This window comes from Musa acuminata, chromosome BXJ1-6 (genome assembly GCF_036884655.1).
Source record: "Musa acuminata AAA Group cultivar baxijiao chromosome BXJ1-6, Cavendish_Baxijiao_AAA, whole genome shotgun sequence".
In the NCBI taxonomy this organism is placed as follows: Eukaryota; Viridiplantae; Streptophyta; class Magnoliopsida; order Zingiberales; family Musaceae; genus Musa; species Musa acuminata.
The window spans coordinates 45,576,710-45,595,317 of NC_088332.1; the positions used below are offsets into that span (position 1 = coordinate 45,576,710).

General features: G+C 41.8%; 2 protein-coding genes across 2 annotated transcripts; both read left to right on the forward strand.

The window, feature by feature from the left end:
* The first annotated feature begins 4,662 nt into the window (after window positions 1–4,662).
* LOC135677898 (pectinesterase-like) lies at window positions 4,663–6,813 on the forward strand. Its single transcript, XM_065190311.1, has 2 exons — window positions 4,663–5,770; window positions 6,009–6,813. The coding sequence occupies exons 1-2, from the start codon at window positions 4,819–4,821 to the stop codon at window positions 6,701–6,703; spliced, it is 1,647 nt and encodes a 548-aa protein (XP_065046383.1). The 5' UTR covers window positions 4,663–4,818; the 3' UTR covers window positions 6,704–6,813.
* A 9,263-nt stretch (window positions 6,814–16,076) lies between these two features.
* Window positions 16,077–18,117, forward strand: LOC135677588 (pectinesterase-like). Its single transcript, XM_065189949.1, has 2 exons — window positions 16,077–17,184; window positions 17,423–18,117. The coding sequence occupies exons 1-2, from the start codon at window positions 16,233–16,235 to the stop codon at window positions 18,115–18,117; spliced, it is 1,647 nt and encodes a 548-aa protein (XP_065046021.1). The 5' UTR covers window positions 16,077–16,232.
* Window positions 18,118–18,608: the final 491 nt, after the last annotated feature.

The following is an 18,608-nucleotide window of genomic DNA, read 5'->3' on the forward strand; positions in this document are numbered from 1 at the left end:
TATGTTGTTGTGCTGGTGTTCTACTAAATTTTCTGACATCTTTATTTCTATATCCTCGTAACTTTCCTTCCTTCGTTTACGTGAAGTAGTGGTTGAATTACCTTTTGTGATATCGATCGATTGATATATTATGTTATATTAACACATGTCAGTTTGTTGTTACGTTACTTCGAGCAACGAAATTATGGATAATTCCTTTATTTCAGTTTATGAAAGAGATATAATAACCCGTTACGAGTGCATGTACTAATACAATGATTGACTCTATCAAAACAATAGGTTTAATGGAACCTTTTATTCGGTGATGTTATCTAGTCTTATGTTATAAACCCCAATGCCGCCATGATGTATACGAACATCCCCCTCATCCCTCAGCTTATACAACAGACGACTCCTCCCCCAAAACCGATCTAGTCGGTGTTCATCCCTACGTCTCACGACACCTCCCCATTCAGAAAACTGCCTCAAGCTCCAAACATCTATTCGCTAACCGAGGAGCAGTCGTGAGACCCAAGGACGATTGTGGAGTGCAGCACTCTCGCACTCGGGTGTGTTGCACCGACCTTCCCCATAGCCAGTGTTTATCCTTGCATTCCAGGACACCTCCCTAGTCAGACAACTGCCTTAGCATCCATATGTCCATCCGCCGACCGAGGAGTAGTCGGGAGACTTGAGGCTCACAGTGGAGTGCAGCACCACCACACTCAAGCGTGTTGCACCGATCTTCCCCGAGCCCGACACCTTATCGTTTGATTCGACAAACGCCCGTTCATGGCCCAACTGTGCCTAGTGAATCAATGCCTATACGAGGTCCAAAGGGTGTTCCATAAATCGAAGGAAAAGCTCGGGTAAGGCTCCTCGGTAAGCTCCCCCTTTGTCCAGGAAATCTAAGATAGACATATCCCCCTCAATTTCTATCGCTCGATCTTGGAGGCATATGACGACTGCACCAACCCAGTAGAGCATGTCACTGCATTCCGAGCCTAGATGGCCCTCTATGACACCTCCAACACTCTCATGTGTCAGGCATTTCCCACCACCATCCGAGGTTCGGCTCGGATGTGGTACAACTGACTTAGGCTATACTCGGTCTCGTCTTTTGATTAGCTCGTAAGAGATTTTGAGCTAAATTTATTGGCCAACGAACAACCTAAACCATCTGCGGTCATGCTCTTCGGGTTGAGTTAGAAGGAAGATGAATCCCTTTCTCACTTTGTCGCTCGCTTCGCCACTATGATCTGAGGGGTCCCCGACACTCACCCCTCAGTGGTTATGCAAGCATTCTTGATGGCCCTGTGACCATCAAGATTCTTTTGGTCACTGGTTGAGAAGCCACCAATGACTACTCTCGAGATACTTTAGTGCTCCAACCAGTACGTCACTACCTAGGCACTAGTGGTAGGAAAACGTGAGGACCACAAAAGTGTTTGATGTTAAAATCAATTGATGAATTTATGAACTAACAAGTGTTTAAGATAAGTGACGCAAGATAAACTTTGATCATGGACTTGATTCATTGAAGTAGAATCAGACGTTGGGTCGGAGAGCAACATGTTAGAGATTGGATGTCGGGCCAAAGGATTGGTCGACATGTCAGAGGATGAACTTCGTGCCATTAGTTCGGGCATCGAGCTGGATGGATCGAATATTGCGGTAAGAAGATCGGATTTTATGGGAGGTCAACATGTTAATAGATCGGGCAATACATCGAAAGAAAGGACAATGCGACGAAGGCTCAGACGAAGTGTCGGATGATCTAATGACATATCAGATAACGTAGGCTTTATGATTTGTAATTATTGTGTCATGATCGAAGTAGTTTAGAGTTTAATTTAGTTAGTTTTAGGTGTAACCATAACAACTTAATTAAAGGCCTATTGGTAGGTGTTGCGACGGGTAGAGATTCGAATATAAGATATTCGTTAGAGCTCCTATTTTATTGGATATCTAGTAAGCCCCTAAATTATTGGATATTTTGGGTGAGACTCAATACGACTAAATAGATATTATTAGATAGAGATCCACTAATATAAGAGGTTTGGGTAATTGGATAGAGCTTTAGTACCCAATATGATAAGATCCATTAGGGTTTAGTGGTAGGAACCTCTATAAATAAGAGGGGTCAAAAGGTGGCATAGACTAGTCTCCTCGTGGCCACCCCTCCTATTCTCCTCCCTCTCCTACCTCTCCTCTCCTTCCTAGTCGATGGCCTCAATTTGAGGCGTATGGTCAACCAGAAGGGCTGGCCCCTTCTTGTTCATAGTGCATGCTTGTGGTGTGTGTGGAGAGGAAGATCTAATATGAATAAATTATTATTTAATATTCATCTACTGATGATCTCATCATCTAAGATCAATGAAAAATGATTATTCTTAAAAACTAATATATATATATATATAATTTATCAAATAAAAATTTAAAATAATATTTTTGATAATTAACGTAACAAAATAACAAGCATATAATGTAAGTAAAGCTCCACTAGGCAATTGTAGGGTGACTTCTCCAACGGTAACTATTGCGTTTTTTCCCATCTTGATATCCACCTTGCCTCTTGCCAATCTCTTAGGTTTTGTCAGAACTTGTAATGAATTGCAGATATGAGGTGCACTACTGGTATTCAATACCCATGCACTATCATAGTTTAAAAATCAATCGTCGTATGAATCAAACTAGCTTTGATACCACTATTAGGAAGTCTAATCATAGTATATATGATAGTGGAAGACCAGAAAACAAAAGCATAGATTTCCCATAAAAAGTATCTCATCGTCGTACAAAGATTAGTGAGCAAAATGTGAAAATCAAAAATCATGTATATCAAGTGAAATTTGTTACATAGGGAGAGCGTACATCCCTGAAAGTTCTTAGATCTATAGGAGTAGATGAAGGAGGTCAATTGTCATCATCTCTAGTGGTGATCCATATGGTAGATGTGGCAAAGATGCTCATAAAATTACTGTACAATCTTTCTCTCCACGCGCATCAAGTGATCAAAAAGGGGTTGGCCCTTCCTGCTATCCATATGACCTCAACTAGAGTTGTCAGTGGAGGAGGAGAGAAGAGGGAAGAGAATAGAAGGGACGACCAAGAAATGACTAGCTTATGCCACCTTTTGGGCCCTCCTATTTATAGAGGTTCATGCCACTTAACCCTATTGGATTATTGGGTACAGAATCTCTATCCAATTACCCAATCCTCTTAAATTAATACATCTCTACCATATAGTATCTTATTAGCTCTTATTAGATCTTATCCACAAGATCCAATAATTCAGGAGTTTACTAAATATCCAATAAGATAGGGGTACCAACGAATATGTCATATCCGAACATCTACTCGTCATAACACATACCAGATGTGTGTGACCCTCTAGACCCAAAATCGGGTTAGCTATGAGTAATACATATCAAAACTCCTTCTGACTCAATAAATTATTATCTTTATAATAATTCACGCGACTCATCGACTATGAACATACTAGGCTACTACATCGTAGTCCCCAGACAATACAGGAGGATCCAATCTATTAGACTTATTTATCCTTAATTATCATTATCTATAGTCTCTCATCTATCTAATATCCCAATCGTGCCCATTAATGTATGCACCTGTTGAGTGAGGTTTAAGAACACCTCAGTAAGGACAAGTAAGTGACTCGAGGTTGTCTCAACGGGTAAGAGGCCTAGGTCATTGAATAGATGCTCATATCTTGTTGGTATATAAGCTGAGATGGATGTATCTATAGACAAAAAAGACCTCCTCACTCGAGCATTCGTTGAGAGGGTTGGTAGGCAGACGACATCGGGCCCTTCCTCTAGCATTAAAATGTTAGGAAAAAATATTATTGACGTCTTGGTTAGCACGACATGATCTAGACCCATGTGTATAAGATTGTCCAAAGTATCTTTGAGGTGAAAATATCGTGCTCTTGAGATGTCATCACCTATGTGAAGACCGAGGTCAAAATAGGTTTCCTGACTAGGTCCCTCCGACGCTCAATTTAGTAATCTAAAGTTCTCAAATGTGAGTTGGAATAGTTCAAACGAAGTCTCTTGCATCACATTTAAAATATATTTTTGCATTTAAGATATATTTTTATATTTTCGAGGATGAGAAACGAGTTTGTGAAAATAGTCTCTTACGTAGGGTTTAAGATATTTTTTTATGCCTTGATAGGATAAAAAAAAGTTTGTAAATTTTATGTCTTATGAGGACACGAGATTGTGTTTACCAGCTTTGGATTTTAAAACTCATAAATCAATTACCTTGTAATTACGTAGTTTATGATAATGGATGAGAAAGAATACTGTTGTTTTCATTTTCAATCACATTAGTTAGGACGTGCTTCTCGCTAATTCTGTCGTTCCCATTGACTCGTTCCCTTCGAACCAGGAGGCGAAGAAACTTAATATAGCACTGAACGAGATCGGTTTACCCGCCTTACTGCAGGGAAGACCATGCATTTTTATGCTTAGCTGCATGTATTGCCAAGAACCGATAATTAAGATGGCTAAAAAAACGTCGAGATTAATGCAACGATTGCCAAAAAGAGCTCTTATCCACGTATTGTTCGTCTGGACGAAGTCAAGAAAGAAAACCGACGCGACGGTCTCTCATCTTTTACCTTTTTATCAGTTAGTTCGACCGTTATATAAGCACGCCCTCTCCTTCCTCTCGACGGCAGGCGGACAGATACTTGGGGAGCTCCGTCCCCAAAGTATCTTTCTTAGGTTTCCTCCTTTCACTCCGTCCACAATCCAAAGTAAATGCACACGCTTCTCTTGGATTAGCAAACAATACGAGGACCGTAAAGAGATGTCGAATAAGGCCGTCTTGGGTGCTCTCTCGGCGGTCCTCCTTGTGGCCGCCGTGATAGGGGCGGCGAGTGACGATTCCCCTGTCGCCTCCTCCAAGTCCGTGACGGCCATCTGCGCCTCCACTGACTACGCTGATGTGTGCGAACGGACCCTCAATGCTGCCATCAATGGCTCTGCCTCTCCCAAGGAGATCATACAAGCTTCCTTCATGGTTGCCATCAAAGAAATCGAAGCTGCCACCCACCTGTCCAACAACGTGAGTTTGAAAGCCACTGACTCGATGAACAAGGATGGGTTCGACATTTGTCGTCGACTCTTCGAGGATGCCACCGAGGAGCTACAAGCTGCCTTCTCGGAGACTCATGACCTTGACGGTTTGGCGAGAAGGACCGATGACATCAAGTGCTGGCTTTCAGCCGTCATCTCCTACCAGCAGACCTGCCTCGATAGCATCACTCAACCCGACCTACACTCGACCATGAAGGACGGGCTTGTCACGGCCTCTCAGGTCACCAGCAATGCCATTGCCATCGTCGATGGGCTCAGTTCATTATTCAAGAACTTCCAAGTCCCCATCAACGTGACCAATATCGCCAGCCGCCGGCTACTGTCTCAGGGGAGCGATGCCAAGGGTTATCCCACGTGGTTCTCGGCCCATGACAGGAAGCTCTTGGCTGCCAGTGCGAGAGGTGAGTTGAAGCCTAACATGGTGGTGGCTCAGGATGGGAGTGGAGACTATAAGACTATCAACGCTGCCCTCAATGCCATGCCCAAGAAGTACACAGGCCGCTATGTGATCTACGTCAAGGCCGGGATCTACAAGGAGAATGTCCTCGTCACCAAGGACAAGGTGAACGTGTTCATGTATGGTGATGGACCAAGGAAGACAGTCGTGACTGGCAGCAAGAACAACGTCGATGGCGTTCAAACCATGAATACAGCGACCTTCGGTCTGACCTTCTTTGCTTTCATAAATCCTATATTATGCTACGTTTCACATCTACTCACGTACCATCTGACATATCAGTTGTGACCTAAGTTAGATATAGCAAACATATTACTGCAATCAATCTATATAACACTTACTACACCAAACTAAATCTTGATAGTAGAGACAATGAAATATCGAGAGTGAAGCAAAACATATGCATGTCTGACCTAAAGTTTTATGCAATTGGCATTTTCCAGCTGCCGAAGGGCAGGGCTTTATTGGCAAGTATATGGGGTTCAGCAACACCGCTGGACCAGAGAAGCACCAAGCCGTGGCGCTTCGTGTGAAAGGGGACATGTCAGCCTTCTTCAACTGTCGTATGGATGCGTTCCAGGACACTCTCTACGTGCAGGCCCATCGGCAGTTCTACCGCAACTGTGTGGTATCGGGGACTGTTGACTTCATCTTCGGTGACTCCTCCACCATTCTTCAAAACTGCCTCATCGTGGTGCGGCGCCCCATGGACAATCAACAGAACACGGTGACAGCACACGGACGAGAGGAGGAGAAGGAAGAGACCGCACTTGTGATCCAAAACTGCCGCATCGTCCCCGACAAGCGCTTGTTCCCTGACAGGTTGACGATCCCCAGCTACCTTGGTCGGCCTTGGAAGGCACGCTCGAGGACCATCATCATGGAATCAACCATCGGCGACTTGATCAAACCGGAGGGATGGTTGCCATGGGATGGCGACCAGTTTTTGAACACACTATATTATGCCGAGTATGGCAACCGTGGGCCCGGTGCCGGGACCAGCGGCAGGGTGAATTGGCCTGGGTTTCATGTCATCAACAGGCAGACGGCTCAAGCGTACACAGTGAATTCCCTAATCCAAGGTCACCGGTGGATCAAGTTTTCGGGCATACCCTATCTTGGTGGGTTTACAAATTGATGTCCTTCTTATCTACCTAATAAAAAAGTCGGAGATTGAGAGGTGGGATGTTCCTATGGGAGACTTCTTCCTTAATTTCATTATTATTGATTGATACTCCTTTAGTGGCATATGTTGTTGTGCTGGTGTTCTACTAAATTTTCTGACATCTTTATTTCTATATCCTCGTAACTTTCCTTCCTTCGTTTACGTGAAGTAGTGGTTGAATTACCTTTTGTGATATCGATCGATTGATATATTATGTTATATTAACACATGTCAGTTTGTTGTTACGTTACTTCGAGCAACGAAAATATGGATAATTCCTTTATTTCAGTTTATGAAAGAGATATAATAACCCGTTACGAGCGCATGTACTAATACAATGATTGACTCTATCAAAACAATATGTTTAATGGAACCTTTTATTCGGTGATGTTATCTAGTCTTATGTTATAAACCCCAATGCCGCCATGATGCAGATGAACATCCCCCTCATCCCTCAGCTTACACAACATATTACTCCTCCCCCATAACCGATCTAGTCGGCGTTCATCCCTAAGTCTCACGACACCTCCCCATTTAGAAAACTACCTCAAGCTCCAAACTTCTATTCGCTAACCGAGGAGCAGTTGTGAGACCCAAGGACAATTGTGGAGTGCAGCACTCTCGCACTCAGGTGTGTTGCACCGACCTTCCCCACAGCCAACGTTCATCCTTGCGTTCCAGGACACATCCCTAGTCAGACAACTGCCTTAGTATCCATATGTCCATCCGCCGACCGAGGAGTAGTCGGGAGACTTGACGCTCACAGTGGAGTGCAGCACCCCCGCACTCAGGCATGTTGCACCGACCTTCCCCGAGCCCGACACCTTATCGTCTGATTCGACAAACGCCCGTTCATGGCCCAACTGTGCCTAGTGAATCAATGCCTATACGAGGTCCAAAGGGTGTTCCATAAATCGAAGGAAAAGCTCGGGGAAGGCTCCTCGATAAGGTCCCTCTTTGTCCAGGAAATCCACGATAGACCTATCCCCCTCAATTTCTGCCGCTCAACCTTGGAGGCATATGATGGCTACACCAACCCAGTAGAGCATGTCACTGCATTCCGAGCCTAGATGGCCCTCTATGACACCTCCAATGCTCTCAAGTGTCATGCATTTCCCACCACCATCCGAGGTTCGGCTCGGATGTGGTACAGCTAACTGAGGCTATACTCAGTCTCGTCTTTTGATTAGCTCGCAAGAGATTTTGAGCTAAATTTATTGGCCAACGAACAACCTAAACCATCTGCGATCATGCTCTTCGGGTTGAGTTAGAATGAAGATGAATCCCTTTCTCACTTTGTCGCTCGCTTCGCCACTATGATCTGAGGGGTCCCCGACACTCACCTCTCAGTGGTTATGCAAGCATTCTTGATGGCCTTGTGATCATCATGATTCTTTTTGTCACTGGTTGGGAAGCCACCAATGACTATTCCCGAGATGCTTTAGTACGCCAACCAATATGTTACTACCGTGGTACTAGTGGCAAGAAAACATGAGGACCACAAAAGTGTTTGATGTTGAAATCAATTGATGAATTTATGAACTAACAAGTATTTAAGATGAGTGACGCAAGATAAACTTCGATCATGGACTTGATTCATTGAAGTAGAATCATACGTTGGGTTGGAGAACATCATGTTAGAGATTGGTCGACATTCCGGAGGATGAACTTCGTGCCATTAGTTCGGGCATCGGGCTGGAAGTATCGGGTATTGCAGCAAGAAGATTGGATTTTATGGGAGGTCAACATAATGATGGATCGGGTAATACACCAAAAGAAAGGATAATGCTACGAAGGCTCAGACGAAGTGCTAGATGATCTAATGACATACTGGATAACGTAGGCTTCATGATTTATAATTGTTGTGTCATGATCGAAGTAGTTTAGAGTTTAATTGAGTTAGTTTTATGTGTAACCATGACAACTTAATCAAAGGCCTATTGATAGGTGTTGCGACGGGTAAAGGTTCGGATATGAGATATTCGTTAGAGCTTCTATTTTATTAGATGTCTAGTAAGCCCCTAAATTATTGGATCTTTTGGGTGAGACTCAATACGACTAAATAGATATTATTAGATAGAGATCCACTAATCTAAGAGGTTTGGGCAATTGGATAGAGCTTTAGTACCCAATATGATAAGATCCATTAGGGTTGAGTGGTAAGAACCTCTATAAATAAGAGGGGCCAAAAAGTGGCATAGATTAGTCTCCTCGCGGCCACCCCTCCTATTCTCCTCCCTCTCCTACCTCTCCTCTCCTTCCTAGTCGATAGCCTCAATTTGAGGCGTATGGTCAACAAGAAGGGCTGGCCCCTTCTTGTTCATAGTGCATCCTTGTGGTGTGCGTGGAGAGGAAAATCTAATATGAATAAATTATTATTTAATATTCATCTATTGATAATCTCATCATCTAAGATCAATGAAAAATAATTATTCTTAAAAACTAATATATATATAATGTATCAAATAAAAATTAAAAATAATATTTTTGATAATTAAAGGAACAAAATAACAAGCATATAATATAAGTAAAGCTCCACTAGGCAATTGTAGGGTGACTTCTCCAACGATAACCATTGTGTTTTTTCCCATCTTGAGGTCCACCGTGCCTTTTGCTAATCTCTTAGGTTTTATCAGAACCTGTAATGAATTGCAGATATGAGGTGCACTACCGATATTCAATACCCATGCACTATCATAATTTTTTAACAAATAGAGATCAATCATGATTATGCATGAAGCTTCTCCAACCTACTGTTTTGTCTTTTCTATAAGGTACTTTTTGTAGTTCCTCTTCTAGTGCTTGTCTTTGTCATAGTAGAAGCATTAGTTTTTGTCCTTTATCGAGTTCTTTTTATCAACCTTTCTTTTACCCGATTTGCCCTTGCCCTTCTTAAGGGATTTCTTTGTCTTCCTTTTATTTTTGGTCTCACCAGCATAGAAACTGGCTTTTCTTTCTTAATGACGCTCTTAGCCTCCCTCAACATATTGAGGAGCTTAGGTAGAGTCACCGTAAACTTGTTCATGTTAAAATTCATAATAAAGTACGAAAAAGAATATAGAAGAAACTAAAGGAAAAGATCCACACACAGGTTATCCTCTAGGTCCATTCCTAGACTCATGTGCTTCTCTATCTACTCAATCATCTTAAGGATATGATTCTGAATCGGTGTACCCTCAGTTATTTTGGCGCGGAAGAGACTATTAGATATCTCATATCACTAAGTTCTTCTTTGTTCCTCAAACAATTTACGGAGATGCAGGAGAATAGATCTGGTATCTATCCTTTCATACTGCCTTTGTAACTCGAGAGTCATGAAACCGAACATGTAACATTGAGCAAAAGTGGAGTCATCTATGTACTTTACGTAGCAAATAATCTTATCCTCACTTGCCCCTTCCTTAGCATGGGCATCATTGTGTCAAAGACATACATGATTTTCTCTATCGTAAAAACGATTCTCAAGTTATGGAGCATATCCATATAGTTTGGACCGATGAGGTGGTTGACATCAAGTATGTCAAATAAGGGATTTGAAATGGACATGTTTTTGACAAAAGATATTGCAGAAATAAATAAATAATCAAGATATGAAGTTCTATATTAATCTACTCTTACTATTTTCTCATGAAATACACAACTCCCTCCGATATATGAATCAATGACCCACTAGTGGATCACTAGTGGGGATCGGGATCCAATTGATGTCTTAGTGTAACCTCGAGAGACTCGACCAATCACACTAAGCTCGAAAAGGTTGCTAACTCTTATTGATTATAACTATTTGTGATTCTCATTCTATTTGACCTCTGAACCATCATGGCCTCGAGAGACTTGACCAACCATAATGTTCAGTTAAGTCATCACCATCATTACTTTTTTACCAAAAATTAAACAATCAAGAAACTTCTATCTAAATCTACTCCCACTATTTTCTTATGAAACATAACTCCCTCCGGTATGTGAATTGGAGAACCCCTAGTGGATCTCTAGTGGGGATCGGGATCCAATCGATGTCTTAGTATAACCTTGAGGGACTCAACCAATCACACTAAGCCCGAAAAGGTAGCCAAGTCTTACTGATCATAACTCAATATGATTCTCATCCTATTTTGCCTTTGAACCATGATGGCCTCGAAAGACTTGACCAACTAATATATTCGGTTAAATCATCATCATCATTATAAGATAAGTCTGATTTGATAATACGCCCTCGAGGGACTTAACGAAGCATACCAGATTATTAGGTCACCGGTGATATCTCTATGTCATAAACAAGATCTCAAATCGTAATATAGATGAGCCTCGAGCGACTTAACCAACTCAATCTATGTCAGAAATTTATTTCTCCTTATAACAATGGAAGGCTGTGTGGGTTAATTTAATTACCTACCTCATGCTTACCGACTTAATATTATCAAAAGAGAGGATTTTGATTTAATCTCATAATATGATGTGTCACATATACATATTTAATATATATCTACATCGTATGTAATATATATATATATATATATATATATATATATATATATATATATATATATATATATATATATATATATATATATAAGCAATCACACATCACATGAGTAATCACACCAAATGATCATGGACCACAGCCTAATATGATCAAGCCTGAGCTAGTGGGCTCAATCACTCACATCACGATCTATGTGTGCATCGGCACATCTCCATGTCTTATGATCGTTCGTCTTGTCCTCATCAATTTCGCTAGTATCTCGTCGCATCTTAATGTATCGCGATAGTCCATCTCGGTCTCATGGGTCCCGCTATCACCTCCACGCTTCCGTCATGTCTCCTCGTGCGATTACAATATAATCACAAGCACGTAGGCCCGATGATAAATAAGAAAAAATAGAGACTCGTATGCCTCAATAAGAATAATAATCACATCACATCATACAATTCATGATCATCCGTGCACATCATACATCACATGTATACATCAACATATAGGACTACTAGATAATAATAATAATAATAATAATAATAATAATAATAATAATAATAATAATAATAATAATAATAATAATACTAATAATAATAATAATAATAATAATAATACTAATAATAATAATAATAATAATAATACTAATAATAATAATAATAATAGTAATAGTAGTAATAATAATAATAATAATAATAATAATAATAATAATAATACTATTTAATTAATTATTTTATAGAATTTTTAGGGTACCCTATCCTAAGGTGCCCCATGTGGCTAGGAAACCTTGGCCTTAGGACAGCCTTGGGTGGCTAGGAATCCCTAGCCCCTAATGACCCCTTTGTAGCTAGGAAACCCTAGCCGCCAGCTTGCCCCATGTAGTAGGAGCTATATGGACACCTATGCTCTAGGAAACTCTAGTTGTAGGGGTTCCCCATGCAACTAGTAATCCCTGGCTATAGGGGCTCTAGTCTGCCTAGCCGAGAGCAACATGGCTACTCTCGGTTTGCTAAGGTTACAAGCAGCCTTGACCGATCCATAGGGTAATAATAATTGCTACCCTTTTCTCTCTCTTGTGCGTCAACAATTTTAATGTCAAAAGCTTTTCCTAAAATACCTCTCAATAGCGAGATCCAAATCTGAAAAAACTATGACAAAAATCACAGCAATCGCATATAAAATAATTCTACGCGATTCATCAACACACGTAGTTTAAAAACCAATCGTCGCATGAATCAAACTGACTTTGATATCACTATTAGGAAGTCTAATTATAGTAACATATGATAATTGACGACTAGAAAGCAAAAGCATAGATTTCCCAAAAAAAAGTATCTCATCGTCGTATGAAGATTAGTGCACAAAATGTGAAAATAAAAAATCACGTGTATCAAGTGAAATTTGTTACATATGGAGATCGTACATCCTTGAAAGTTCCTAAATCTATAGGAGTAGATGAAGGAGGTCAATTGTCATCATCTCTAGTGGTGATTCATATGGTAGATGTGGTGATGATGCTCATAAAATCACTGCACAATCTTTCTCTCCATGCGCATCACATGATAAAAAAGGGGTCGGCCCTTCCTACTATCCATACGCCCTCAACTAGGGCTGCCAGTGGAGGAGGAGAGAAGAGGGAAGAGAATAGGAGAGACGGCCAACAGATGACTAGCCTATGCCACCTTTTGGGCCCTCCTATTTATAGAGGTTCGTGCTACTTAACCCTATTGGATTATGCCCTATTAGGTACTGAATCTCTATCCAATTACCTAATCCTCTTAATTAATATTTCTCTATCAAATAGTATCTTATTAGCTCTTATTAGATCTTATCCACAAGATCCTATAATTCAGGGACTTACTAAATATTCAATAAGATAAGGGCACCAACGAATATGTCATATCCGAACATCTACTCGTCATAACATATACCAAATGTGTATGACTCTCTAGACCCAATATCGAGCTAGCTATGAGTCATACCTATCAGAACTCCTTCTAATTCAATGAATTATTATCTTTATAATAATTCACGCGACTCATCGATTATGAACATACTAGGTCACTATGTCGTAGTCCCCAAACAATACAAGAGGATCTAATCTATTAGACTTATTTATCCTTAATTATCATTATTTATAGTCTCTCATCTATCTAATATCCCAAAGATCGTATATCGAGTATAGTATTGTCAGGCCCACATAGAATCTACTCAAGTCTTGCTCTAATTGGAGTCTCTAGGAAAACTATTTCTCTCTCAATCCGAATGACTATGGCCATATTTGCCTAAACAAGAATACATAAGATATTCCTCTCATGACACCGAGAGCGGATGATCCTCTATCGATACTCAATTGCCCTTGTAAGGTTTGCTACCACACCAGATGATCAGTCGTGTTCGATTTGAAATGTCCAGACGTATAAGTCTGGTATCAAAGAGTGGAGTACTCATACGTGATATCTTTAGTATTTTAAATCTAAAGATCAGACATATAATTGAGACCACAGAATTACTATCTGATAATGAGGTATCATCAACCATCCAACAATTTATGGGCGGATAAATCAGTGAACTCATTCTCCAATGAGCACTTGTACTATATATATAATGTCTCCACATGAGCAACTATGAGATCAGTCACCTCTATCATATGGATGGGTATACAGTATACTAGTTTTTCCGATTATCTTAATGTCCCTCTCGAGTAACCTACTATTAGGATTATTTAGGGTTTGTGTTTAAAGGCAATTCGGTCTCATTATCGTGATCTCATCATGATCCAACTCCTATTGCACAGATCCATAGATATCACAATATATGCAATATACAACATAAAATAAGAAAAAAATTAGTAATAATAATAAGCAAAAAGACTGCTTAGCGTGTCACACATGCCATCACTCACGTGATTGGCATGCAGGACACCTATGACTAGTAGGATATGCACTCTTAGGGGATATATGATCTCCCCTAGTTGAGGTTATATCGTATATCTTACGTAGTTTTTAGTTTTTCATGAGTTTTACGCTCTCGATCTTTGCATAATGATTCAATATGATTCTTTTGGGAAACTTGTTTTGTTTTTATTTTTTCATTATACATGTGATGCTCTTTGTGATTTCCCAATAAGATCACCTCAGGAGCTGACCCTCAATCTTCTCACCATTAAGGTGATTGGACCCTACAGGCTTTGCTATATGATATGGTTCACGAGGGCATTGATTAGGGTGGACTTGCTAGAGCCATTCGTCCAAGCACCATGAAGATATCCCCTTCTCTCGCCTTACAGAGATGGAATTCAATAGCATCTAGATCCTATAGATCACCTTTGACATCCCGAGGTCAATGGCAAGGCTGTTCTTGCATTGTACAAGAGATCAATGAAGACAAGGATGAAAGGGACGGAGGCGGAAGGCCAAGTGGTCACTGGTCACCTTCAAGGGGCCAAGTCACTGAGCTCGAGGACATAATGCTTCGGGGAGGCGTAGCCATTGCCCTCGGGGACATCAACACCATGAGCATTGTTGACATACTTGAAGAGATAGTCAAGGGTGCTGAACATTACACTGCCACCACCTCCAGAGTCCTGATTAGCATTAGCTCAGGGGGTATGGTGGCTGAGTAGGCCATCACAGTCGATGTCCTCTACCTCTACCATTAGGAAGGATTACTAGTCGAATAAGAATACCGGGCTTGGTATCGTTTCGTTATCCCCTTTTATCTTATTATGTTCTCCTGTTGGTTGTCGATGCAAATGATAGTTGAGTTGCAAATCACGGCTGAGATAGTGGCGTTGCTTATTGGGCTAGTTGGGGCAAAAGCGAAATAACAACTTTTATCATGCCCATTAATGTTTGCACCTGTTGGGTGAGGTTTAAGAACACCTCAGCAAAGACAAGCAAGTGGCTCAAGGTTGCCTCAGCGGGCAAGAGGCCTAGGTCATTGAATAGATGCTCATATCATGATGGTATTTAAGTTGAGGTGGATGTATCCATATACAAAAAAGGCCTCCTCACTCGAGTATTCGTTGAGAGGGTTGGTAGGCGGACGATATCGAGTAATTCATTTAGCACCAAAATGTTATTGATGTCTTGGTTAGCACGATATGATCTAGACCCATGCGTACAAGATTGTCCAGAGAATCTTCGAGGTGAAAATATCGTGCTCCCGAGATATCACCTATGTGAAGACCGAAGTCAAAAGAGGTTTCCTGACTAGGTCCCTCCGACGCTCAATTTAGTAATCTAAAATTCTCAAATATGAGTTGGAGTAGTTCAAAAGAAGTCTCTTGCATTACATTTAAGATATATTTTTATATTTTAGAGGATGAGAAAGGAGTTTGTGAAAATAGTCTTTTCGTTGGGTTAAAGATATCTTTTTATGCCTTGATAGGATAAAAAAAAGTTTGTAAATTTTATGTCTTAAGAGGACACGAGATTGTGTTTACCAGCTTTGGATTTTAAAACTCATAAATCAATTACCTTGTAATTACGTAGTTTATGATAATGGATGAGAAAGAATACTGTTGTTTTCATTTTCAATCACATTAGTTAGGACGTGCTTCTCGCTAATTCTGTCGTTCCCATTGACTCGTTCCCTTCGAACCAGGAGGCGAAGAAACTTAATATAGCACTGAACGAGATCGGTTTACCCGCCTTACTGCAGGGAAGACCATGCATTTTTATGCTTAGCTGCATGTATTGCCAAGAACCGATAATTAAGATGGCTAAAAAAACGTCGAGATTAATGCAACGATTGCCAAAAAGAGCTCTTATCCACGTATTGTTCGTCTGGACGAAGTCAAGAAAGAAAACCGACGCGACGGTCTCTCATCTTTTACCTTTTTATCAGTTAGTTCGACCGTTATATAAGCACGCCCTCTCCTTCCTCTCGACGGCAGGCGGACAGATACTTGGGGAGCTCCGTCCCCAAAGTATCTTTCTTAGGTTTCCTCCTTTCACTCCGTCCACAATCCAAAGTAAATGCACACGCTTCTCTTGGATTAGCAAACAATACGAGGACCGTAAAGAGATGTCGAATAAGGCCGTCTTGGGTGCTCTCTCGGCGGTCCTCCTTGTGGCCGCCGTGATAGGGGCGGCGAGTGACGATTCCCCTGTCGCCTCCTCCAAGTCCGTGACGGCCATCTGCGCCTCCACTGACTACGCTGATGTGTGCGAACGGACCCTCAATGCTGCCATCAATGGCTCTGCCTCTCCCAAGGAGATCATACAAGCTTCCTTCATGGTTGCCATCAAAGAAATCGAAGCTGCCACCCACCTGTCCAACAACGTGAGTTTGAAAGCCACTGACTCGATGAACAAGGATGGGTTCGACATTTGTCGTCGACTCTTCGAGGATGCCACCGAGGAGCTACAAGCTGCCTTCTCGGAGACTCATGACCTTGACGGTTTGGCGAGAAGGACCGATGACATCAAGTGCTGGCTTTCAGCCGTCATCTCCTACCAGCAGACCTGCCTCGATAGCATCACTCAACCCGACCTACACTCGACCATGAAGGACGGGCTTGTCACGGCCTCTCAGGTCACCAGCAATGCCATTGCCATCGTCGATGGGCTCAGTTCATTATTCAAGAACTTCCAAGTCCCCATCAACGTGACCAATATCGCCAGCCGCCGGCTACTGTCTCAGGGGAGCGATGCCAAGGGTTATCCCACGTGGTTCTCGGCCCATGACAGGAAGCTCTTGGCTGCCAGTGCGAGAGGTGAGTTGAAGCCTAACATGGTGGTGGCTCAGGATGGGAGTGGAGACTATAAGACTATCAACGCTGCCCTCAATGCCATGCCCAAGAAGTACACAGGCCGCTATGTGATCTACGTCAAGGCCGGGATCTACAAGGAGAATGTCCTCGTCACCAAGGACAAGGTGAACGTGTTCATGTATGGTGATGGACCAAGGAAGACAGTCGTGACTGGCAGCAAGAACAACGTCGATGGCGTTCAAACCATGAATACAGCGACCTTCGGTCTGACCTTCTTTGCTTTCATAAATCCTATATTATGCTACGTTTCACATCTACTCACGTACCATCTGACATATCAGTTGTGACCTAAGTTAGATATAGCAAACATATTACTGCAATCAATCTATATAACACTTACTACACCAAACTAAATCTTGATAGTAGAGACAATGAAATATCGAGAGTGAAGCAAAACATATGCATGTCTGACCTAAAGTTTTATGCAATTGGCATTTTCCAGCTGCCGAAGGGCAGGGCTTTATTGGCAAGTATATGGGGTTCAGCAACACCGCTGGACCAGAGAAGCACCAAGCCGTGGCGCTTCGTGTGAAAGGGGACATGTCAGCCTTCTTCAACTGTCGTATGGATGCGTTCCAGGACACTCTCTACGTGCAGGCCCATCGGCAGTTCTACCGCAACTGTGTGGTATCGGGGACTGTTGACTTCATCTTCGGTGACTCCTCCACCATTCTTCAAAACTGCCTCATCGTGGTGCGGCGCCCCATGGACAATCAACAGAACACGGTGACAGCACACGGACGAGAGGAGGAGAAGGAAGAGACCGCACTTGTGATCCAAAACTGCCGCATCGTCCCCGACAAGCGCTTGTTCCCTGACAGGTTGACGATCCCCAGCTACCTTGGTCGGCCTTGGAAGGCACGCTCGAGGACCATCATCATGGAATCAACCATCGGCGACTTGATCAAACCGGAGGGATGGTTGCCATGGGATGGCGACCAGTTTTTGAACACACTATATTATGCCGAGTATGGCAACCGTGGGCCCGGTGCCGGGACCAGCGGCAGGGTGAATTGGCCTGGGTTTCATGTCATCAACAGGCAGACGGCTCAAGCGTACACAGTGAATTCCCTAATCCAAGGTCACCGGTGGATCAAGTTTTCGGGCATACCCTATCTTGGTGGGTTTACAAATTGATGTCCTTCTTATCTACCTAATAAAAAAGTCGGAGATTGAGAGGTGGGATGTTCCTATGGGAGACTTCTTCCTTAATTTCATTATTATTGATTGATACTCCTTTAGTGGCATATGTTGTTGTGCTGGTGTTCTACTAAATTTTCTGACATCTTTATTTCTATATCCTCGTAACTTTCCTTCCTTCGTTTACGTGAAGTAGTGGTTGAATTACCTTTTGTGATATCGATCGATTGATATATTATGTTATATTAACACATGTCAGTTTGTTGTTACGTTACTTCGAGCAACGAAAATATGGATAATTCCTTTATTTCAGTTTATGAAAGAGATATAATAACCCGTTACGAGCGCATGTACTAATACAATGATTGACTCTATCAAAACAATATGTTTAATGGAACCTTTTATTCGGTGATGTTATCTAGTCTTATGTTATAAACCCCAATGCCGCCATGATGCAGATGAACATCCCCCTCATCCCTCAGCTTACA